The 25567-nt window shown below is 44.2% G+C and overlaps 1 protein-coding gene and 1 long non-coding RNA gene across 4 annotated transcripts in view; one reads left to right on the forward strand and one right to left on the reverse strand.

Moving 5' to 3' along the window:
• Positions 1 to 702: 702 nt before the first annotated feature.
• The window catches only part of CD8B (CD8b molecule), a 47053-nt gene continuing 22188 nt past the window's right edge, over positions 703 to 25567 (reverse strand). For both annotated transcript variants that reach the window (XM_023194905.2, XM_023194904.2), the window contains one exon: positions 703 to 1053. In XM_023194905.2, coding sequence (XP_023050673.2) covers positions 950 to 1053 — 104 coding nt within the window. In that variant the 3' untranslated portion in view covers positions 703 to 949. The remainder of the gene's footprint in view (positions 1054 to 25567) is intronic.
• Positions 10299 to 17624, forward strand: LOC111528205. 2 transcript variants are annotated; one of them, XR_004228481.1, is made up of 4 exons: positions 10299 to 10835; positions 11165 to 11876; positions 13962 to 14107; positions 17362 to 17624. It is a non-coding gene; the product is annotated as an uncharacterized LOC111528205 (long non-coding RNA). The 2 variants fall into 2 exon arrangements; XR_004228480.1 differs by having other exon boundaries at positions 10299 to 11876.

Below are 25567 nucleotides of genomic sequence, written 5' to 3' on the forward strand. Positions count from 1 at the left end.
GTCTCTACAATAAATATAAAAATTTGCCAGGTGTGGTGGTGCCCACCTATAGTCTTAGCTACCCAGGAGGCTGAGGTGGAAGAATCACCTGAGCCTGGGAGGTCAAGGCTAGAGTGAGCTGTGATTGCACCACTGCACTCCCACCTCGGTGACAGAGTGAGACCTTGTCTCAAAAATAAAAAATAAATTAAAAGTAGGCTGGGCATGGGTGGCTCACACCTCTAATTCCAACACTTTGGGAGGCTGAGGTGGGTGAATCACCTGAGGTCAAGAGTTCGAGACCAGCCTGGCCAAACATGGTGAAACCCTGTCTCTACTAAAAATACAAAAATTAGCCATGTGTGGTGGCATGTGCCTGTAGTCCCAGCAGGCAGAGGTATGAGAATCGTTTGAACCCAGGAGGCAGAGATTGTAGTGAGCTGAGATTGAGTCCCGGCACTCCAGCCTGGGCAATAGAGTGAGACTCCGTCTCAAAAATATATAAATAAATAAATAAAAATAAAATCTTAAAAATCAAAGAAACTTAAAAATGTTTTACCTCACAAGGAGAGAACATCTGCCTAAGTAACCCTGTCTAACCTCAGCATTTAGTGGTTCTTCTGAAATGGGTGGTTCATACTCATGGTGATCTGGTGCTAGAGATACAGGAAGCAAAGATGTTCTCCAGTACTTAACAAGCTCAATGGTTCCCTTTTCCCAGTCTTTAGGATTTTGGGCAAATTTATTCAAGATGGATACATTTAGTTCCACAAGGTGGACACTTTGGGGTTCACAAGGATGGGGACTACAGCTCACCAGGGCAGAACTTGAGCCCCCTATGACTTGGGGGGTTGATGGTGGCATAGAAGTCTCTGCTGGGTGTGTGGGATGATCCCTCTGCAGGAGGGAGGAATCTGGTAAAAGTGGTAAAGATCCACTCATCGGGACCTGTGCTTCTTGCCTATGGTTTTCAGGATCCATGGGCTAAGCAGCTTCTGTAAGGTTGCAGTATTGCTGTAGTTTCCATGCAGGCATCGGGGGACAAGGATTCCTGAAATACCTTCCCCTTGAGGCCTTGCAAAAAGAAAAACAAGAGAGTCTCAATACATGCACCAAGTCAAGGTGTTGGTTACTTATTAAGTAATGACTGATTTTTTTTTCTGTGACTTAGTCCAGTGAGATGTTGTGTCAAATTAAACACAGAAAGAGCTCGTGTATAACACTCGATAGGCCTAGGGTTACCACAGGATCCAAACACATTTGATTCAGGATCTCAAAGTCAGAAAACTCTGTTTCTGTTATTTCTTCTCAGTAAGAGGAAACCACACACAGAGAATTACCTACTCAGTTATTCCCCAAAGTTAATCTCATTTGGGAAAGCGGGTGAGGGTTTTATCCTCCCTCTTAGGCATCACTCTCAATTTTATTGCCATGGTTAATCAAGGTGAATTTCAATATTGTCTGACCTGCAAATTAGTTTTCTGCCATTTGGAATCAAGGATGTGCGGGTCTACAGCGGCAGGAGACTTCAGAGACATCCCCATGCTTTAAAAATTTCTCTCAGGAGAGTGGTAAGGTAGGGTGGCTGTTGTCACCACAGGTTGGAAGACAAGACGGCCACAAATGTCAGAGAATTTATTCTGATGGAAACTTATCCTCTGGGGTGCATTATAATGGACATAAAGACTCAACTTCAGGAAGATGTCTGTTTTCTCCAGTTAATCTGCAGATCCAGTGCATTCAAACTGCCAACCAGATTTTCCTGACAAGCTGATTATCAAATTCATATGGAAGTATAAAGGACCAAAAATAGCTGAATAATTTTGCTGAAGGGTAAGGGGGGGACCCATTATCCAAATATCATTATGTGTAAACTCTAGTAACTTCAACACAAATAGAACAATGAAAGAGAATAAGGGGCCTAGAAAATACAGATGTGAAAATGTTGGAGATGGCTGGGCACTCTAGTGGGTAAAGGATTTGATCATTGGTGCTGTGATATTGGCTTCCCATGTGGGAAAAATGTAAAACTTGAACTTTATCTCAAACCATTCACAAATGTATACCCCAGATAGAATAAATATGAAAAGCAAAGTTTCAAAACTTTTTAAAAAATGTGTTTTTAAGATAGAGACATGATAAGGACAGAATTTCTTGGTCAAAATATAAAAGCACAAGCCATAAAAGTGTGATGTTACCATTCAAACATTTGTTTAAAGTATGCAGGGCAAAACCAATACAAAATTTAAGTCTCAAATTAGTAGAAGATATTTGCAGTGCATAAAAACAACAGAAGATTTTCATCCATAACATATCAGACTCTCACAAAGTAATAAGTTAAAGACAGCAGAATTAAAAATGGGCAAAGTATGTGACCAAGCCAATATCCAAATAAAAAGATGCCAAACCTTACTTGAATCAGTGAGATGCAAATGAAAACAACTGATATCATTTTATACTCAAATTAGCAAAATGAACAAGACCAATAACATCAAGCACGGGGGAGGATATGGCCAAATAACTGTTATGCAATGCTGATGGGGATGTAAACTGTTACAACTGCTGTGGAGATAATTTGGGATATCTAGTAAAAATATCTATAAAAAATGAAGATGCTCTGGCCCCAGAACTTCCACTTCTAGGTTCATTGCTCAGAGAAGCTTTGATGTACAAGAGTGTTCACAGAAGCACAAACAACAGAAATTGGAAAATTATAATAATTACAAACTAATATCTAATAATAGGGAATGAATAAAATTGTAATACATTAATAAAATATGACACAAATAAATGAACTAGATTCACAGGCATCAACACAGGTAAATCTCAAAAATATGTTGAATGTGGCCGGGCGCGGTGGCTCACGCCTGTAATCCTAGCACTTTGGGAGGCCGAGGCAGGCAGATCACAAGGTCAGGAGATCGAGACCATCCTGGCTAACACGGTGAAACCCCCTCTCTACTAAACAAAATACAAAAAATTAGCCGGGTATGCTGGCGAGTGTCTGTAGTCCCAGCTACTCGGGAGGCTGAGGCAGGAGAATGGCGTGAACTGTGAGGCAGAGCTTGCAGTGAGCCCGAGATCGCGCCACTGCACTCTAGCCTGGGCGACAGAGCGAGACTCTGTCTCAAAAAAAAAAAAAAAAAAAAAAATAAATATATATATATATATATATATATATATAATGAAATAAGCAAATTTTAAAAGTACATGTACAGTCTGACATTATTTATAAAGAATAAAAGCACATTCCATATATTATTCATTATTATGTCATTGTTTATAGATACTTACATAATAAGAGAATCACAAGTATAAACAAAGCCTTAAGTCAGAACCCACAAATTTCAAGATAAGGTATGTAGTACTGAGGATGAAATGGGGGTGAAGAAGGGGTCTCAACACAAACATTTTATTGCTTGAAATAAAAGACTGAAGCAAATTTGGCAAAAGTTAAATTTGCTAAATCTGACAGATTTATTTAGCAAATCTGCTAATTTGCTATATAAACTTGCAGCTAGTATATTACCTTCAGTAGTTTCCTTTATATTTGGCATAATTCATAATTCATGGGAGGAGGTAATTACATATTAAAGATGTATATTCACTGGCTGGGTGCAGTGGTTCATGCCTGTAATGCCAGCACTTTGGGAGGCCAAGACAGGTAGATCACCTGAGGTCAGGAGTTTGCGACCAGCCTGGCCAACATGGTGAAACCTCGTTTCTACTAAAAATACAAAAATTAGCAGGGTGTGGTGTCAGGCATTTGTGGTCCCAGCTACTCAGGAGGCTAAGGGAGGAGAATTGCTTGAACCTGGGAGGTGGAGGTTGCTGTGAGCTGAGACCATACCATTGCACTTCAGACTGGGTGACAGAGTGAGACTCCATCTCAAAATAAATAAATAAATAAATAAATAAATAAATAAATAAATAAATAAATAAAATAAAATAAAAGCATATAGTCATAATCAACAGAATAACTGTATGTAATGAGTACCTGCTGTGTTCCAGGCACTGTTTAAAGTATAGGCATACCTCATTTTATTGTATTTTATTTTTTATTGTGCTGCACGGATGTTGTATCTTTAGCAAATTGAAAGTTTGTGGCAACCCTGCATGAAGCAAATCTATCAATACCATTTTTTAATAGCATGTGTTGACTTTGTGCCTCTGTGTCGCCTTTTAATAATTCTTGCAATACTTCAAACTTTTTCATTATTATTGTATCTGTTCTGGTGACTGTAATCAGTTATTTCTGATGTTACTATTTGAATTGTTTTGGGGCACCATGAACCATGCCCATGTAAGACAGTGAACCTGTTGGTTGTGTTCTGACTGCTCCACCACCAGCCATTCTGTCTCCTTCTCCTTAGGCCTCCCTATGCCCTGAGGCATAATATGAAAATTAGGCCAATTAATATTAAAATTAGGCCAATTAATAACCCTACAATGGCCTCTAAGCCTTCAAGGAAAAGGAAGAATTGCACATCTCTCACTTTAAATCAAAAGTTAGAAATGATTAAGTTTAGTGAGGGAAGGATGTTGAAAGTGGAGATAGGCTGAAAGCTAAGTCTCTTGTGTCAAATAATTAGCCAAGTTAAGAAGGTAGAGAAAAAGTTATTGAAGGAAATTGAAAGTACTAATCCAGTGAACACATGAATGATAAGAAAACGAAATAGCCTTATTGCTGATAATGGAGAGAGTTTTAGTGGTCTGAGTAAATCGGAACTGCCACAAAATTCCCTTAAGCGAAAGTTTAATCCAGAGCAAAGTCCCAACTCTCTTAAATTTTATGAAAGCTGAAGTGGTGAGGAAGCTGCAGAAGAAAAGTTTGAAGCTAGGAGAGGTTGGTTGATTCAAGTGGTTTAAGGGAAGATACCATCTCCTTAACATCAAAATGCAACATGAAGAAGCAGGTGCTAATATAGAAACTAATAGGTGCTGCAGCACAGCAAGTTATCCAAAAGATCTTTCTAAGATTATTGATAAAGGTCGCTACACTAAACAACAGATTTTCAATGTAGACAAAACAGCCTTTTATTGGAAGAAGATGCTACTAGGTCTTTCACAACTAGAGAGAAGTCAATGCCTGACTTCAAAGGACAGCCTGCCTCTCTTGTTAGTGGCTAATGCAGCTGGTGACTTTACGTTGAAGCCAGTGCTCATTTACCATCCTAAAAACCCTAGGGCTCTTAAGTATTATGCTAAATCTACTCTACTTATACTCTATAAATGGAATAGCAAAGCCTGGATGATAGCACATCTGTTTAGAGCATGGTTTACTGAATATTTAAAGCCCACTGTTGAGACTCACTCAGGAAAAAAGATTCCTTTCAAAATATTACTGCTGTTTGAAAATGTACCTGGTCACCCAAGAGATTTGATGGAGATGTACCAGGAGATTAATATTGTTTTTCATGACTGGTAAAACAACATTGCTTTTACAGTCCATGGACAAAGAAGTAATTTTGACTTTCAAGTCTTGTTATTTAAGAAATACATTTTGTAAGGCTAGGGCTGCCATAGATGATGATGCTTCTGATAGATCTGGGTGAAACCTTCTGGAAAGGATTCACCATTCTAGATGCAACAAAGAACATTTGTGATTCATGGGAGGAGGTAAAAATACCAACATTAAGAGGAGTTTGGAAGCAGGTGATTCCAATTCTCCTGGATGAGTTGGAGGGATGGGTTCAAGACTTCAGAGGAGGAAGTAATTGCAGGTATGGTAGAAATAGCAAGAGAACTAGAATTAGAAGTGGAGCCTGAAGACGTGGCTGAATTGTTGCAATCCCATGATCAAACTTGAACACATGAGGAGTTTATTCTCTCTGATGAGCGAAGAAAATGGTTTCTTGAAATGGAATTTACTCCTGGTGAAGATGGTGTGAACTTGTTGAAACGACAACAAAAGATGTAGAATGTTTCATAAACTTAGTTGATAAAGAGACGTCAGTATTTGACAGGCGTGACTCTAATTTTGAATGCTGTTCTACTGTAGGTAAAATGCTATCAAACAGCATTGCATGCTACAGATAAATCTTTTGTGAAAGGAAGAATCAATCAATGTGGCAAGCTTTGTTGTTGTCTTATTTTACGAAATTGGCACAGCCACGCCAAACTTTGGCAACCACCGTTCTGATCAGTCAGCAGCCATTGACATCAAGGCAAGACACCCGCCATCGGCAAAAAAATTACGACTCACTGAAAAGCTCAGGTGATTTTAGCATATGTTTGGTAATAAGTTATTTTTTATTCAGATATATATATTGGTTTTTTTCAGACATAATGTCTTTGTACACTTACTAGATTACCTTATAGGGTAAACATAACTTTTATGTACACTGGGAAACCAAAAAATGTGTGTAACTGGCTTTATTGTGATATTTGCTTTATTGTGGTGGTCTGGAACTGAACCTGAGATATCTCTGAGGTACTGTACTGCAATTTCCAAGGTTACTGAAACGTCCTTTCTGTAGCCTGAGTGGTGAGATTTAGGCTAGTCTCCAAAATATCAAAAATCACTAGAATATAATGTAATAACAGTGATCATTAAGATAACAATGCCAGCAGCTACCATTCACTGAATACTATGTGCCATGCACTCTGCAAGCACTATTTTATTAACGTTTGTGTGTGAGGTAGATATTATCATTATTCTTGTTTTATATTCAAGGTTCAGAGAGGTTAATTCACTTGCTCGGAGTCACACAGGTAGCCCAGATCTGCTATGTGCCAGCCCTAATTACTGAGCCATCCTGTCTGTCCCACCTTTTCTGAGCCAACTCCCGGCTTCTCCCGCACCACGGGTCGTGTAGCTGGCTTTGAATATAGGTGCTCTTTTTATATAGATGTTCTTGAAAGGATCAACTTTACTTTTTTTTTTTTTTTTCAAATATTAGATTACACTGGCCTTCTCCCAAGTTTTTCATCAAATTCATGAAGACTGCTGATCCTTAAATTCTCAAGGCTTTGGAGTCAGGCCGCCTGGGGTGAATCCTAGCTTTCAGATTTATCAAATGTGGTGTGATTTCTAGGATGCCATTGAGCCCTGCTAAAGGAGTTGCTAATATCCACCTCTTTCTGCCCAAAGAACCCGCAACTCCCAGCACAGTGCTGGTGACTGTGAGGCACTCAGCAGATGGGAGCTTTGTTCCTAGTTGTGTTGTGATGGGGAAGCAACATGGCGCCTTGTCCTGCAGGCACACTTGGGTTAAGATCACACTGGGGCTCCCTCAGACCCTGGGCCGAGTTGGGGCATAGGCCGAGTTCGGGTATTGCTGCAGCCTCAGAACTGCCCAGAGTTGACTGAAGACACTCAGGGACCTCCATAACTGAGAACAGGCAGAGGCATTGTTTTTAACCCAGTGTGGACCCCCAAATGGAACATTTTCCTTCCCTAGGTGAACGCCTTCAGAACCCTCCGAAAATCACAGTTTCACTTTTAGCAAGGCTCCGCTGCAGCAGGGGAAAGCCCCCACAAACCCAGTCCTCTCCAAAGGGAGTGTTCTGAGCCCCCTGCTTCCTCCGCCTTTCTCTTCCCCCTGGTTAATTCCTTCACTGCAGCTCGTTCTGCCTTCTTTCTTTCTTTGCCTTTTCAAGCCCGGCTCCTCTCTGATTTTGGAGGGCTGGCGCAGGCTTGGGCACTTCTTTCAAGGTTCTGTATTGTCTGTCTGCCCTGTGGCTTCTCCTTCTGCAACTCCGAGCAACTTTGTGCTTGGATTGCAGCTCCCAATAGTCCTGCCCTGACTTGCCCCAAGCACAGGGCAGAGATGAACCAGGGACTGTACCCAGGGTTTTGTGTTCCTGCCATGTTTATAGCATCAACTCGCCTTTAGCTCTTGGGAAAAAGAGTTTTAAAGTGCTGCAATCTTCTAACACAAAATTATATCAATGCTGAAAATGTGTTTTCCACTTATACCCCACCAAGAAAAAAAAAAAAAAAGAGGATATCTATTTCAGGTGAGAGTCATGATGACCTCAGAAAGCAATATCAAAAGCTATCAAAATATTTATACGGGTAGACTCAGTAATCCAATCTGGAACGTTTCTCCAATGGATGTAATCTTAGGCTTGGCACAATATAGTGTGAACACAGATGTTAAATGTTAAAAGCAATGGAAATGTTCAAAAATAAAGTAATACTTAAGTAAACAATGATAATGCATTCATTATATTTTTAGGATTAACATGATGATGTTTTAGAATTATAAAACCTATGGAAAGGTTGACAAGGAAAACGCAGACAGCATGCTTGATATAAACATACATTCAGCATGATTATAACCATATAAAATGTAAAAAATGTTTTTAAAATGTGAGAAGAAATTACACCAAGATGTGTTTCCCTTGCTGTTGTTCTTAGTGGCTAATTTTTGTAATGTGTATTACTGCAGTTATATTACCTTTACAAATGGAAAGCTTAAAAATAACTCACTTCCCTTCCCAGAGAGCAATGCTCAGTGCAAACCCACCCTCCACTCCACAGATGGCCTTCAGCACTGGACTTTTTGGGGGCCAGAATCAAGCAGTATGTGTCACTTATTGTCTTATGTTGTTGGTGCCACTTATTCATATGTTGTCTCATAATTCTGCAGTTGTTTAATGTGTTTATATCTTTCTCCACAGCCATTTTTTAAAAGCTATTTTTTAAATTGTGGCAAAACATATACATAACACAAATTTACCATTTTAGTCATTTCTAAGTATACACTCCAGTGGCATTAAGTATATTTATATTTTTGTGCAATCATTACCACTATGCATCCACAGAACTTTTTCATCTTCCTAAGCTAAAACTGTACCCATTAAGCACCAACCCCCTATGCCCCATCCCCCAGTTCCAGGTAACCGCTATGCTATTTTCAGTTTCTCTGACAAATTCAGAGACACCACTCTTGGTACCTCCTACAAGTAGAATCATACTGTATTTACCTTTTTGCACAATCATTTTTTAAAACTTTAAAAAAAGTTAATTAATTTGACAGTCTCACTTGGTCACCCAGGCTGGTTGGTGTTTGCAGTGGCATGATCATGGCTTGACCTCCTGGACTCAAGTGATCCTCACATCTCAGACTCCTGAGTATCTGGGACTAAGGCACCCACCACGGTGCCTGGCTAATTTTTTAATTTTTAGTAGAGATGAGGTCTCACTATGTCGCCCAGGCTGATCTCAAACTCCTAGGCTCAAGGGATCCTGCTACTTCAGCCTTTCAAAGTGCTGAGATTACAGTGTGAGCCACCAGGCTCGGCCTGCAGAATCATTTTAAAAAGCTCTCTGAGGATAAGGACCAAGGCCCTGATTTGTTTTCATTGTGAGCATAATGTTCATTTGCTCATTGATTTGACATTCACTCTGCACCCACAACATGTGTGCACTGTTCAAGGCAGGGTTTAAGCAACGCTCAAGAAGCACATGTGGTCTCTCAAGGGGACGGTGTAGTGGACAGAGATAATGAAGAAAAACATAGAGAAGAAAGAATGACAGAGCGTGAGAAGTGCTGTAAGTGCAGTGACAAAGACCACCCCGGGGCCTCCTGGATAGGCTGCATGTTTGTAGGATGATGGGGAGTGGTCCTGAAGAAGACTGAGGAGGAGCCCTAGGGGGTCCAGACAGAGAGAGGAGGGGCACCGAGCTGGAGGAGGGAAGGGCATTTGTACAGTGTGTGTGTGTGTGTGTGTGTGTGTGTGTGTGTGTGTGTGCTGGGGGACATGCGGGGAGATGGCAGGCCTCAGCACTGGGGAGAGCTGGAGTGCATTCTAGATGCAGTGGGGAGCTAGAGCAGGGACTCTCTTCTCCCTGCCCAGCCTGAGAGCAGGGAAGGAGGCCCTGGGCTGTGGCTGATTGCAGTCAACACTGAGGAACAAGTGCCAATGCTTCATGCAGGGCACAACCTCTGCCACACTTTTACCTATGTGACCTTCTGGGCCAGGTGCTGTGAGGTGCTCCATTTCTCAGATAGGAAGGCTGAGGCTCAGATCAATGCTGCCTTGCACACAGCTGGAAATGGCCAAATCAGCCCCAAAGCCCCACTTTGTTCTGCGTCTTTGTGAAGGGCCGAGTGGCTCTGTATGCAGTGTCTGTTGTGCTGGACATACAACAGGAAAGCAATTGTTACCTCTAATTTTTAGGAGGCCAAAGGACAAGAAGCCACGTGCTGTAGGCCAAAGAGCAACTAAGGGATTGAAGACTAAATATGTGATTGAATGAGCAGATGAAAAGAGAAAAAGCCTCCCCCAGCACAAACCCGCAACCCATTCTCTTCCCAGGGTCCTGGGGGGAGGGGGTTTCATCACTGTCCTGGGTCAGGGAAGAGAGAGGGAGGCCTTGTGGTGGAGGGGAGGGGAGGAGAGCTCACCATCAAAGGTGTAAAGAAGGTTCTAGTCCCTCCAGAGCACACTCAGGGATGCTTTCTTGTGCTTCTGTCACAAGGCCTCGTCTCTATCTTGCTTACTATAAATGCAGTGCTACGTCCTGCTTTTCCTTTACTTCATTGCATAAACCTTCCCTGAATCACTTACAGAATCTTTAGAACCACCATTTTTGAGGTTTGAATAGTTGCATACCAAGTAAATGACCACAGCTTATTGAAACTCCTCTTTATAGTCGACCACTTAGGTTGTCTGTTGTTATTTCTAGAACACATAACTAATGTTAATAAATAATGATGATAACACAGATTAGTATTTCCTGAGGATGGATCTCTTGCATGGGTTCCAAAGCTCTAAGCAATTTCTATGGGCCCTGGAGTTTCCTCCACAGCTCCTAAGGCGGCTCTGGCACATGAGGAAGCTGGGAAAAGAACAGGGGTAATGGACACATCTGCCTTGCAGGGGTGATGGGCGCATCTGCCTTGGTAAGTGAACTTGTTGGTTCTGTCCCACGCAGCTCGGGTGTCTGTGGGGCGGTGTGCTGCTGGGGTTGGAGAGGGGCCGCCCTACATAACGTCCCCACATAAAAGGGGCAGGTGTGCAGGTGGTCCCGGGGATGGTGGCAGCTTTGTCTGACTCCCCTCTACTGGGGGGCTGTGGGGGATGTGGGAGTGGAGGGTACGGATCACCCTCCTCCGGGATCCTCCAACCTCTCCTTGGCCATTCTCTTTGACTTCCTTGGGAAAGAGTCCAGGCTTCAGAGGATTCTTTGCCCATTTCAATCTGACCCCATTTGAATCCCCAACGGTCGCAGTAAACCCCAGGCACACAAAGACAGAGACTTGTGGCTGGCTTGCGGTTGCTGTGATCACGTTGGAATCAGACAATGGCTGCCCTGGCAGGCAGCACCCAGGCACCTCTCAGGTGGGAAAAGACTGAGCCAGGTGAATGTCCCAGAGCTCCAGCCAGCTCAGGCTCCTATGGGTGATAACTGCACCAGACACCTCTCGGAGGAAGCCAACAGTAAGTGTATGCAGCGGCAACATGAGCATTCGGACATGAACAGGAGCTCCTACCTGAATGTGCAGACCTCCACCACTGGAGCTCTCGGGGGAAAACATCCAGGACAGCCTCCCTGAGCCTTGAAACATTTGCAGACCAAGCAGGCTCAGGTGCCTGTGTTTGCAGGCGGTTTTGTAGAACGTGTCATTTATCTTATATTGATGTACCCTTGAAAGCCCGGGAGGAAGTGTGGTCTTGTGGGGAGCTCTGTGCAGGCAACATGAGAGTCTGTATTGTCTTCCTAGCTCTGCCCCGGTTGTCAGAGGAGTCCATCTGGGCCACAGGGGTGAGGGGCCGTCACCCCTGCCTTTTGTTTAGCCAGTGACACCTCCCCAGTTGTGTGGCAGGTGATGCAGCAATAACGCCCATGAGCTCCTCTCAACATTCAAAACAAAACAGAGAGCCACTCTAAAACAGTGGCTTTCTTGCAAATGGAATATGCTGAGAATCTGTGACATGTGCAGGTCAGTAAGTGAGAAGGAAACAGGAACTACCAATCTATTCTGACAACGTAGAAAGCAGTGGAGGTTTGGGGCCAGGAGAACAAAAGACCTATGGGAGAGGAGATGACCCAGCAAGGGTGGCCATGGACTTGGGTGAATCACCTGAGCCCTGTCACTTGGAAAGAACCCTAACAACCACCTTAATCCTTTCTGTATAGATACCTTACTGTGCTGCTGCTGAGTGTGAAGCATGGCTACTAAAAACGTTCACTTCATTTTTAAAAAGTAGAGCAGGTTCAAGGTTATTCCTGTAGAAGACAGTGTCGCTCTCACTCATGTGCATTGTGGGAGGTTTCCTTAGCAGGATAGAAAGGGGTGGAATTACAGTGGTTCACACATGTAGACATGACTGAAATTTATTTATTTATTTATTTATTTATTTATTTATTTATTTATTTATTTATTTATTTTTTGAGACAGAGTCTCGCTCTGTCGCCCAGGCTGGAGTGTAGTGGCACGATCTCGGCTCACTGCTACCTCTGCCTCTCGGGTTGAAGTGATTCTCCTGTCTCAGTCTCCCAAGTAGCTGGGATTATAGGCGCCTGCCACCACACCCGGCTAATTTTTGTATTTTTAGTAGAGGCAGTGTTTCACCTTGTTGGCCAGGCTGGTCTCCAACTCCTGACCTCAGGTGATCCACCCACCTCGGCCTCCCAGACTGTGAGGATTACAGGTGTGAGCCACTGTGCCCGGCCGACTGTGGATTTTGTGGCAGCAAAAAGTTCATCTTGGTACATCAGCTAAGACTGTGGTCAAGTGTAAGCCATTGAGTAGACTGGTTTTTGAGTGATTCTTGGAAGCTTGCAAGGACTTCTTCTGAGAAAAAAAATTAAACTTTCTGGTAGAGTTAAACATGAATTGGCTTGCCCTGAGAGTTCGGGTTCTGTGTCGCGAGAGGTAGTTAAGTGTGGATTGAAGGCCTGGTGCGGTGGCTAATGCCTGTAATCCCAACACATTGGTAGACTGAGGTGGGTGGATTGCTTGAGCCCAGATTGAGACTAGCCTGGCCAACATAGTGAAACCCCATCTCTACAAAAATACAAAAAATTAGCCAGGCATAGTGGCATGCGCCTGTGGTCCCAGTTACTCAGGAGGCTGAGGTGGGAAGATCACTGGAGCCCAGGAGGCAGAGGTTGCAGTGAGCCGAGATGGCACCACTGCACTCCAGCCTGGGTCACAGAGCAAGATCCCATCTCAAAAAAAACAAAAAAAAAAAAGTTGGGTAGACAAATATGGGGCAGGGTTGCTGTTTGCTGTAAAGGCTGTTCACGTTTTATTTTGGAAGCTGAATTAGGTGAACTTTAAATTCTTTTTGCAACATAGAGTTCTACAGCTCTGGACTAATGGATCAGATTTTGCTAGTTGCAAAGATTTTTGAATTTTAATTGCAGTTCGCTGCTGTTTCACCCACAACAAAAGTAGAGGAAGAACTCATAGCTTATATGCACTGATCACGAACTCTGGGACTTTATAGAGGAGACTAGGAAAACTTGTGCAGGACCTGAACTTGATCTGCCTTGACTCTTGTTCCCATGTGCTGGGGGATGGGGCAAGGACATCTCACCAGGTATCAGTGGGTGGTATACACTATCTGAGTAAAGTCTTATCCTTATAGTGTTGTTTTCTTGCCTGGTGACTTGACTGAGTTTAGGCTTAGTGACCTGCTTGTAAAATGGCAATAGTGTGTACGTACATAAGTGATTAATTGACATAATGCAGGTAAATAGTACAGTACCAAACGCATAACAAATGCTTAATAAATGAAGATAGTGGCCGGCAAGTGGGGGTGAATGTCAATAAACAACATGTAAAGAAATGGATCATCTGGTCACTTTAAACTTTTAGCCAGATCAATGTGGGCAAAATTTCTCTAAAAATGATTAGGTGTGTGTGTGTGTGTGTGTGTGTGTGTGTGTGTGTGTGTCTGGACCCACAGAGAAGTTTTTAACACAGATATATAAAGTAGATAATCTCATTTATATTTTGGAAAATTTTAATTTTTAAAAATTTTTGTTATTTGATGATGATGATTTGTTTCCCCTTCAGAGGAGGTTTTCCAACTCTAGGAGATGCTGTTGACAATCTCACTTCTGAAGTTAAGAGGCCTTTTGAGTGGCTCTGGCCACTGAGAAGTGAAACCAAACCCTGGGAGCAGCTAGAGATGGCCAGCTTGTGATATTCAGAGCCAATGTGTAAGTGTGAAGTTCTGTGCAAGTAGGTTTTAAATAGGTACAGCCTAAAATACATAATTTTCTTATTATCAAAATCACATGCCTTTTTAAGGAAAATTCTAAGAAACACAGAAAAGCAAAGAGAAGAGGAAAATAAAGTATTCATATGGGTCTACCTCCAAAGATGCAACCAGCAACCGGCAACCTCTACTTTATCATCTTTTGGATTCCTTTACTCTCTTAGAAATGGGGCCCTACTCTAGCTGCTCTAATAATACTTCATCACTTTTTAAAAACAGTAATTTGTTTCTTGTCATTCTTCTTCTCCATATATACATACACACTTTTTTTTTCAAAATGGATATTGCATTGTTGTTTTGCCTGGTGGTCAATGTAATACACAGATGGAAGTACTGCACATGCATAAACACTCGTAATCTGCCCCTCACCAATCCCTGTCACAATCAGAGTAACCATTTTGGCATATGCTCTTTCTTTACTTTTTTTTTTTTTTTTGAGATGGAGTCTTGCTCTGTTGCCCAGGCTGGAGTGCAGTGGTACTATCTCGGCTCACTGCAACCTCTGCCTCCTGGGTTCAAGCAATTTCTCCAGCCTCATCCTCAGCCTCCTGAGTAGCTGCAACTACAGGTGCATGCCACCATGCCTGGCTAAGTTTTTGCATTTTAGTAGAGACAGGGTTTCACCACGTTGGTGAGGATGGTCTCGATCTCCTGACCTCGTGATCTGCCTGCCTCGGCCCCCCAGAGTACTGGAATTACAGGCGTGAGCCACCGCGCCCGGCTGGCATATGCTCTTTCTGAATATTTTGTTTACTGTGTATTCCTAATTAGGGAAAAAATAGTCAGGCTGGTGGGAGTCAGGCGGGTGGGAACAGGACACACAGTCTTTCCGAACAAGTAACTCTCACCAGACACCTGCAAGTTAGCTCACTGCAACCTTGGCATTATTAATACTACACAAAGCCCTCTTCAACAGAAGGTATAAACACTACCCTGTAAAATCTCCAGCAAGCCTTTGTCTCCTTGCAGTCAGTTTCTCTCTGCTGCCTGCCCGTTGTCACTCTGGCAACATATTTTCTAATAAATCTTCTGCCTTTCTTTACCTGCAACTGTCTCGGTAAATCTTTTACCTCCACACCACTGGCTGTCATTCCCCCATGACATTTAACACATGTTTCTCACACAGGTAATTTCTTTCCTCTTCTGCCCAGGGCTGGGTTCATAGAATATCTAACATTTGATAATCTGCTTTTTAAATTTAATAATGCATTGTGAATATCTTTCCATTTATTAAACATTCTTGTACAGCATTATTTTAATGTCATTTATTACCTTGCATGGATGTATTCTCATTTATTTCACTGGTAGGTACTTAGGTTTTTAGCATCTTTTTTTTTTTTTTTTTTTGAGACAAGGTCTCGTTCTGTCACCTAGGCTGGAGTGTAGTGGTATGATCCTGGCACACTGCAGCCTCAGCTTCCTGGGTTCAAGTGATCCTCCCACCTAAGCCTCCTAAAGTGCTGGGATTATAGGCATGAGCCACAGGGCCCAGCCAGTTTTTAGCATGTTTTTAATATGCTCACAATACTGTGATGCATGTCTTTGCCACTAATAATTCTTGTGGGGCTGGGCGTGGTGGCTTGCACCTGTAATCCCAGCACTTCGGCAGGTCACTTGAGGCCAGCAGTTTGAGACCAGCCTGGCCAACATGGCAAAACCCTGTCTCTACTAAAAATACAAAATTTAGTCGGGCGTGGTAGCACATGCCTGTAATCCCAGCTACTTGGGAGGCTGAGGCATGAGAATCGCTTGAACCTGGGAGGCAGAAGTTGCTGTGAGCCGAGATCGTGCCACTGCACTCCAGCCTTGGGGACAGAGTGAGACTCTGTCTGAAAAAAAAAAAAATTGTTATTATTATGCATAACCAATAACATCAGGAATATTTTCATAATATATTCATAGAAGTGAAATTGCTGGTTCAAAAAACAATACACAAATTTGAAGCTCTAGATATGTATTGCCAAACTGCCCTTCAGAATGGTGGGACCAGCCTGGACTCCCAGCAATGGCTTATGAATGAGCCCATTTATCAGTACTGTCATCCACCTGAAATGTTATATTATGGTACAATCCGGTAAAATCCATTTAAAAAATGCATTCCTTTTGTTTATTATTTTAATACTTCCAATTTACATTAGAAACCAGTTTGCATTTAATTTTTTTTTTTTTTTTTTTTTGAGGCGGAGTCTTGCTCTGTCGCCCGGGCTGGAATGCAGTGGCTGGATCTCAGCTCACTGCAAGCTCCGCCTCCCGGGTTCACGCCATTCTCCTGCCTCAGCCTCCCGAGTAGCTGAGACTACAGGCGCCCGCCACCTCGCCCAGCTAGTTTTTGTATTTTTAGTAGAGATGGGGTTTCACCGTGTTAGCCAGGATGGTCTCAATCTCCTGACCTCGTGATCCGCCCGTCTCGGCCTCCCAAAGTGCTGGGATTACAGGCTTGAGCCACCGCGCCCGGCCCGCATTTAATTTTATTAGATTTTGTTATTAATTAAATTACTAAATTTCTGGTTTCTTTCTGTCTTTTTAAGAAACATTATTCATTTAAATCATTTAGAATTTCTTTTGGTGTCAGATATGAAGGGCTAAAACTCAGTTTTTTCCAAATAGTTAACCAATTGTCTTGGCACTCTTTATTATAAGCTATTCTCTTGTTTGTTTTTGAGACGGAGTCTTGCTCTGTTGTCCAGGCTGGAGTGCAGTGGCCTGATATTGGCGCACTGCAACCTCTGCCTCCTGGGTTCAAGCGATTCTCCTGCCTCAGCCTTCCAAGTCACTGGGATTACAGGCACCCACCATCATGTCTGACTAATTTTTATATTTTTGTAGAGACGGGTTTCACCATGTTGGCCAGGCTGGTCTTGAACTCCTGACCTCAGGTGATCTGCCTGCCTCGACCTCCCAAAGTGCTGGGATTACAGGCATGAGCCACCGTGCCCAGCTTCTATAATCTATTCTTTCCCCATGTATGTGAATGCTACATTTGTCATGTACTCCACATGTTCAAATGGAGTCTATTCATGCATCACTTCAGTTGTTGAAATCAGCAATTTAAAACTGATCAGTAAATATCTAGCAGCTGATAATCCCATGAGGCGAGAGAAACTTTTGCCTTTGAGAAAGAAAATGTTTTCCTTCTGATTCTAAAATAATAGGTGAGTCGCATTCCTCTGTCTCTGCAATTTTTCCCTCTGCTAGGACCCACAGGTGGGAAAAATGAGACATCTGATGAGGCAGCAGGAATCCAGAAGCCAGAACACGGCTAACCAGTAACGAAGTTGTGGGATCACTGTTGCTCCCCTACCCCAGACACGGGTGGTCAAAGTAGAAACTGAAGATCAGCGTCAGAGACTCCCAGACTGAGGAGTCAGCCTAATTTTCTGATAAGAAATTAAAGACTAGGGGCTGGGGGGAGTGAGAGAAGTATTATTCTCAAACTTTTAGGGAAAAAAAAAACAAAACATACAAAATGAAACAAAACAGTGAAAAGAATGATCAGGAAGTCAGTAACTTCATTGTGCCTGTGCTTGCAATGCCATCTTTTTAACTGTAGGAATTAGCCATTGTAATAACCAATTGCACTGCTGTAAAGAAGGTATAAGTGAGTGGGAGAGGGTCTTAATTGTGCTCTCTCATCTGACCAGCTTGAGTGTTCACACCATGCAGCCACAGCCAGAGCAGCACACTCTATCTGAGGTGGTGAATTGTAATTTTAGGCAAATATCAGAGGAGAAAATAAATTGCCTTGAGTGCTTATACAACTAAAACTAGTAAGAGAAGGCCAGGTGCAGTGGCTCACGCCTGTAATCCCAGCACTTTGGGAGGCTGAGGAGGGTGGATCACCTGAGGTTAGGAGTTCAAGACCAGCCTGGCCAACATGGTGAAAACTCGTCTCTACTAAAAATACAAAATTAGCCGGGCGTGGTGGTGTGTGCCTGCAATCCCAGCTACTCAGCTGGCTGAGATGGGAGAATCGCATGAATCCGGAAGGCGGAGGCTTCAGTGAGCCAGGATCATGCCACTGCACTCCAGCCTGGGTGACAGAGTAAGACTCGATCTCAAAAAATAAAAAAATAAAAAAAAAAGAGGAGATGTCATATCAAATAAGAGGAAGGGCACAGTCACATGAGGTTTTTATGCGGCACCAAATAACCTGTTTGAGTAGGGAATAAATGCCGACACTGTCAGGTTATGAGCCACTACGATGTCCACTTTTCCTGCCCCGACTCTCACTTCTGTTGTTGGTTTGCCCCCAGTTTACTGCTCCCTGTGTGTGTTGAGCTTTGTAAGCTGCCCCAAATCCTTTTTGGGAATTAAGCAATGCAAGAATAAATAAAAACATTGATTCTTAGGAGCTTTTCAATGTATTATAAAATTGAATTTTAACAGACAAGTTAATAAAAATAAAGACGAATACTTTTGTTTTGATCTCTTGTTATTTAAATGAAATTAATTCCTTTTCCAGGGGAAAGTTTTTGTTTTAACACTCATGGTCAGCGCTGGCCTCCCCTCCCCTCCCCTCCCCTCCCCCCCTCTCTTCTCTTCTCTTCTCTCTCTCCCTCCCTCTCTCCCTCCCTCTCTCTCTCACCCTTTCCCCTCCACCCTTCCTCTTGCTGCAGCCTCCTCACAGGGTCATAGGCACAGGCACACAGCTACAGACATGAAGATGCTTTCCTGCATTACAAAAAAGGAGAGTTTAAATACTTCCCTGCATCCTGCTTTTCCTCCTTAATAGTACACTCTGGTAGTGTTTCCAAGTTAATCTATCTTTTTTTTTTTTTTTGAGATGGAGTCTCACTCTATCGCCCAGGCTAGAGTGCAGTGGCATGATCTCGGCTCACTGCAACTTCTGCCTCCGGGGTTCAAGTGATTCTCCTGCCTCAGCCTCCCAAGTAGCTGGGATTACAGGCATGCACCACCATGCTCAGCTAATTTTTGTATTTTTAGTAGAGACAGAATTTTGCCATGTTGACCAGGCCGGTCTCAAGCTCCTGACCTCAGGTGATCGCCTGCCTTGGCCTCCGAAAGTGCTGAAATTACAGGTGTTAGGCAGCACACCTGGCCCTTTCCTCTCCTGTCCTCTCCTCTCCTTCCCTCTTCTCTCTCTCTCCCGCTCTCTCTCACCCTTTCCCCTCCACCCTTCCTCCCTTTTTCTTTTCCTTCCTTTCTCCCTTCCTTCCTTTTCCTTCCTTCCTTCCTTCCTTCCTTCCTTCCTTCCTTCCTTCCTTCCTTCCTTTTCTTGGGGGGCAGTGGGGACAGAGCCTTGCTCTGTTGCCCAGGCTGGAATGCAGTGGCTTGCTGTAACCTCAAACTTCTGGACTAAAGTGACCCTACGGCCTCAGCCTTCCAAGTAGCTGGGACTATAGGCATGTACCACCGTGCCTGGCTATTTCTTTGGTAGAGACAGGGTCTTGCTTTGTTGCCCAGGCTGGCAAATCATTCTCTTTTTTGCTTTTTTGAGACCGAGTCTTGTTCTGTTGCCCAGGCTGGAGTGCAATGGCACAATCTCGGCACACTGCAACCTCCATCTCCTGAGTTCAAGTGATTCTCCTGCCTCAGCCTCCTGAGTAGCTGGGATTACAGGCACCCACCACCATGCCTGACTAACTTTTGTATTTTTAGTAGAGATGGGGTTTCATCATATTGGCCAGGCTGGTCTGTAACTCCTGACCTCGTGATCTGCCCACCTCGGCCTCCTAAAGTGCTTGGATTACAGTTATGAGCCACCGTGCCCGGCCAAATCATTCTTTTTAAGTCATTCTTTTGATGGCTACATGATATTTTTGGGTGTAGATAGACAGTAACTTATTAAATGATTCCCTATTGATTAACCTGGGATTGTTTCTCATTTTTATTTTTCCCAAACGATATTGATAGAATCATCTTTGTGTATTTATTCTGATGCAATGATGCTTCTTCTTTCCCGGGGACTAATTCCCAGGAGTGCTGAGTGACAGTCCCTGATTCACGTTAAACGCTACTAGATGGTGCCCCCCTGTTTTCCACGAGGCTGCAGTGCTTATCACAGCATCAGCAACACCTGCGTGTCCTTGGCCCCAAGCTTTCCACAGTGAGTAGCATCGCTGTTTTACATTTTCACTTACTCAGTGACATTTGTATGCAAATGACAGATTATTATTTTTCTGGAAGATGTATGCTTAACCATGTAAGGGTCATAACTCATGCTATGAAAAATATTTTGGTGTAGAGGTCATAGCAGAAGAAATGAGAACATGTGAATCAGTCTTCCTCTCTTAGACGCAGATACACACAAAGGTCTTAACTGAGCTTGGATATTAAAAGCCGTGCAGGGAAGAGGGTGGGGAGGTTTGGAGTTACCATCAGGAGCATCTGACCAGGCTCGAATGTGGGATAGTTGTCCATTGAAGAGCCTTGTATGTCACAATGACTAGGAAAAATGTATAAGACAAATGTTCCAGGCCAGGCACAGTGGCTCACGCCTGAAATCTCAGCACTTTGGGAGGCTGAGACGGGAGGATCATGAGGTCAGGAGTTCGAGACCAGCCTGACCAACATGGTGAAACCCCATCTCTACTAAAAAATACAAAAATTAGGGAGGCATGATGGCGCATGCCTGTAATCCCAGCTACTCAGGAGACTGAGGCAGGAGAATCGCTTGAACCCGGGAGGCGGAGGTTGCAGTGAGCCAAGATCGTGCCACTGCACTCCAACCTGGGCAACAGAGTGAGATTCTGTCTCAAAAAAAAGAAAAAAAGACAAATGTTCCCCTGCACCCTCCCCACCAAATTGATTGCCTGGCACACACAGAAGCACACACAGGCGCACTCCGAAATTACGCAGATAAAAGCTCGACAGTATTACGCCGTCTCCCATTGATAAGCTCTTTTCTGTGCTGGGTGGGGCTGCAGGACTTCCTGAGGGAGGAAGATGGAACTGCCAGAGTGAGCACTGGCTCTTGTCTGAGCCCCTGTGACCCTTTCTTCTCTCCTCCCTCTTCCCCTACACCACAAGGTAGACCACCCGACTTGGCTTTCTGAGTTTCTAGGGAGGTGGGCTTTGAGCAGGGCCCACAAAAGAACTTCAGCCAAAGTCTGCTTGTCTTGTGGAAGCTGCCCTACCTTCCTGTTCCCAAACCAGAAGCATCAGTGTGGCTGCAGTGTAGGTACTCGGATAGAAGGGGGTCAACCCAAGCTCCATCTTCTGCCCTGGCCCAGCTAGAGCCTTCGTGATCTGAAGTCAGGCCCACTTTTTTGTGCTGATCACATTTACTGTTGCTCTCCCCTCCCCATGTCCCCCAAACTTGGCTGAGGCTGAGGTGAGGGTGGAGGGGTGGGAGTCATGGCCTCCCTTTTACCTGGCCTGGGCTTGCCCAGACAGCAGGCCTGGCCCAGCAGGCAGCTTCAGGCTCGCAGGATGCTGAAGGGGTGCTGGGGAGGGGTGTGTGGGGAAGAGGGGCCTCCACCCCTCCGCCAACACCACCTCACATCTTCCCCTCGTAACTTTGCCCTCACCCAACCGCAGAGACCTCCACAAAATATGTGAGAGGCTGTGAACTCCACTCCCAGACAAACACAACTTTTTTGAGAAGGCAATCCATGCCCTCTGCTTGTGTTGGCATCACCCGGGTCTTTCTCTGGTCTGTCCAGGGCTGGCACGAGGCTGCAGCCAGTGAGGCACTGAGGCCACTCACTCTCGGAGCCATGCAAGTGCCAGCCTTGGGCCTGTGTCCCCCTGGCCATGAGAATGAAAGCCTGTGGGGTTAGGCACAGCTTCTGAGCCAAATCTTTAGTGCCTGAAACACGTGCCTGATTGAGATCTGAGTTGTTGAACTTGGTTCTCTAAGGGGATTGTCCATTGTACTTGGCAGAGTAAACATCCTGAGTGGTCCTCACAGCCTTAAGGAGCACTGAAAGGTGGGTGGGTGGGCGGGGGAGCCAGCAGGGGAGGTGCTGGGCTGTGCTCCCGGCTTGTGGGGGCCTAAGGACCTTCTATCTGAGCCTTTTGCTTTGTTCATTCATTCATTTCAATTCTGGCCTCAGGCTTAGGACTGACTTGTACAGCTGGCAGGAAAGAGCCAGAGGACCCCCCCACAGGCCTTGTCCCTGAGCTAGTAGGGAGGAACTGAGGCCTAGAGGCTCTAAGCAAGACTGCGAGCCCTGGGGACCCAACTATGTCTATCCTGGCTATGCTGCACCCCTAGTCCCAGCACAGGGCTGGCTGAGCACACAGAAGTTTCCCCAAATAGATTTGAACTGGCATCAAGAAACTTAAGGGATTGGGCATGGTGGCTCATGCCTGTAATCCCAACAGTTTGGGAGGCTAAGGTAGGAGGATCGCTTGAGCTCAGGAATTTGGACCAGCCTGGGCAACATAGCGAGACCTCATCTCTACTAAAAATAAAAAATAAGTGGGCATGCTGGTGCACACCTGTAGTCCCAGCTACTCACTTGAGTCAGGGAGGTCAAGGCTGCAGTGAGCCATGACGGCGCCACTGCACACTAGCCTGGGCAACAGAGCACTATACACACACACACCCCACCCCCCAAGGAAGAGGAGAATTGAGTGCGGAGTTGTGGGTATTAGTTCAGTCATAAATGGGCACAGGAGTGGAAATGGTCTACAATTAAAAATGCATGAAAAGGCCAGGTGCTGTGGCTCATTCCTGTAATCCCAGCACTTTGGGAGGCCGAGGCGGATGGATTGCTTGAGCCCAGGATTTCAAGACCAGCCTGGGCGACATGGGGAAACCCCGTCTCCACCAGAAATATAAAAAATTAGCCAGGTGTGGTAGTGCATGCCCATAGTCCCAGGTACTCAGGAGGCCGAGGTGGGAGCATCGCTTGAGCCCGGGAGACAGAGGTTGCAGTGAGCCATGAGTGCGCCACTGCACTCCACCCTGGGTGACAGAGCAAGACCCTGTCTCAAACAACAACAGCAAAATTACCTAAAGGAATGGACATGGTTTCCTCTCAAATTTAGAAGTCTAAGCAAAGCTCTTAAAAGTGTACTCGCATGTGAAAGGCAGTAAACTAACAGGAAAAACAGGATCCAGGAGAGCCAACAGTACTGTGCAGCATGTAAGTGCCTTTTTCAGTGCCTCTGCTTTCAGCTTTACAGGAATCACACGTGTCATGCATATTTCTGTGAATCTCAAACCGATGCGGGGCTGGGGAATATGGTTTCCTTCTGTCTGAGTTATGTAACTGGAAGGCCTCCAGGAACCGGTGACTCACGGTGCTCCAGGAGTGTCAGTGACGCATTGAAGGAGGTTTCCCAAGAAGCGACAGAGGAAATATCTTTTGCCCTCCACAACCTTGGAAGGCCTCTGAAGACAGGGCTCTTTCTGTCTTTCCTTTTGACTGGGTGATAGATTCGGATCAGCATTGCAGCCCACGCGGGGTCGGGGATCACTTTCTGAAAACAAGTTGCCCACTTCCTACAAGTAGAGACACAAACTGCGGGGCGGGGGTGGGGATGAGTAAGGATGAAAGGGATGGGGTGGTGTAGGAACCCCTTCTTCTTTTGAACAGGCCCTGGTGGGCTCCACACCTGCAGGCTACTTCCCACTGAGAGGAAGGGGATTGGGGGAGGGGGGAACACCAGTGCTTCTCCCAGACCCATTAAGGTCCACAGAAAAACACAGAAAGGGAAGTACTATAGATGTTCTCCTTCAGGGCAGAGAACCCAGGCTCACCTAAGGTTGCTGGAGTGCAGACTACCTCTGCCACTAGCCCAGCCCCATATGAACTTCCACACAAGTAAATGCACTTTAAATGTAGTTCGCCCAGAGTCTGCAGCTGGTAAAGACCCAGACTGCGCTGTCTGGCCACCTCAGACCTGCCTCACCATGATTTCCATGGTTCAGATTTTTAAAATTTATGAATAAATCTTTCATTGGTGGATATTTGTGTTGATTCCAATTTCTTATTATAACAATGGCCAGAGGTTCTTTTTTCCAAACTTTTAATTGCTTTTTCCCCAACTACAAAAGTAATACATGATGTAAAAATTCACACAAGGAACTGTAGAAAGCAGAAGTGAAAATTCCCTAGAGTAACTGCCATTAACAGCTGAGAGTAAATCCTTACAGACCTTTTCCTGTACATATCCAAACAAATATACCCAGAGGCCTTGATTTATTATTAGAGAAGAAAGATCAAATCTGCAGAACAATATTAGAAGATTTAATTTTCTATATTCTCTATGTTATGTATTATATTCGCAAGATTTCAATTTTATGTTTTAAAAAATATGGGAAGAAAAAAACAGGAAACTTTTTTTAGAAAAAATTTATTTTTGAGACAAGGTCTCGCTCTGTTGCCCAGGCTGGAGTGCAGTGGCATGATCGCAGCTCATTGCAGTCTCAAACTCCTGGGCTCAGGAGATCCTCCCACCTCATCCTCCCTAATAGCTGGGACTACAGGCAAGCACCACTGTGCCCTGGAAAATTTTTAAATTTTCTTGTAGAGTCAAGGTCTTGCAGTGTTGCCTAGGCTGCTCTCAAACTCCTGAGCTCAAGTGATCATTCAGTGTGGGATTACAAAGCACTGGGATTACAGGCGTGAGCTGTCATCCCATGTGCTGGCTGAAGAAACTTCCAAATACCAAGTTTACACATTTCTACAATGTTCTGTACTTGGATTTAAAAAAACTCTCTTTCTTGGAGTAGACTTTACATCTATATCCATAGCTATAAAGTCAACATGTCCAAGTGTACAGCTTGATGACTTTTTCTAATGAAACACACTCATACAAGTGACTCCCAGACTGAGAAGCAGAAACACTCACCTTCAAACCTCATGCTCCCTCCTAATGACCCACCACTGGACTAAGGGTAACTGTATCCTAACTTCTAACAACATATATTTGTTTTGCTTGTTTTCTTCTGTGCTTGAATTTTAACAGGGACCACATATTGCACCATGTATTGTATTAAGAATAATCTATACAGATGTTTGAAAAATACATGCATTTACCATAACCATCATTTGATACCAGCATATATGGATCTAACCCATTCCTTAGTAGCTGCCTAAACCCCCTTATTAGACTATATCTGAATTTATCTGACCAGTCCCTTTTGATGAACATTTGGATTATTTCCCATTTTTAGCTAGTAAGCAGCGCTAGAAGGAACAATCCGATGAGTATTTCTTTGTGTGTGCCACTTTTTGATGTGTTTCTTTTAGATAAATGCCAACAGTGCAATTGGTAGTCAAAAGACAGCTGGATGGAGTTTGGGGGGCATATTTCATCATAACGGCCCTATAGAATGTAGTAGCAGCTCAGTTCCTTCTTCAAAACAAAAGTCAGGTGCTGGGTGCAGACCTTCTCACCACAGCCCCTGCCATTGGCAGCCTAGCCTGCTCTAGCTCCCTGGGCAGCCAGAGCTGAACCCGCTTTGGCAGGTGCCTGCTGCACA

Source organism: Piliocolobus tephrosceles, chromosome 15 (genome assembly GCF_002776525.5).
Source record: "Piliocolobus tephrosceles isolate RC106 chromosome 15, ASM277652v3, whole genome shotgun sequence".
Taxonomy (NCBI): domain Eukaryota; kingdom Metazoa; phylum Chordata; class Mammalia; order Primates; family Cercopithecidae; genus Piliocolobus; species Piliocolobus tephrosceles.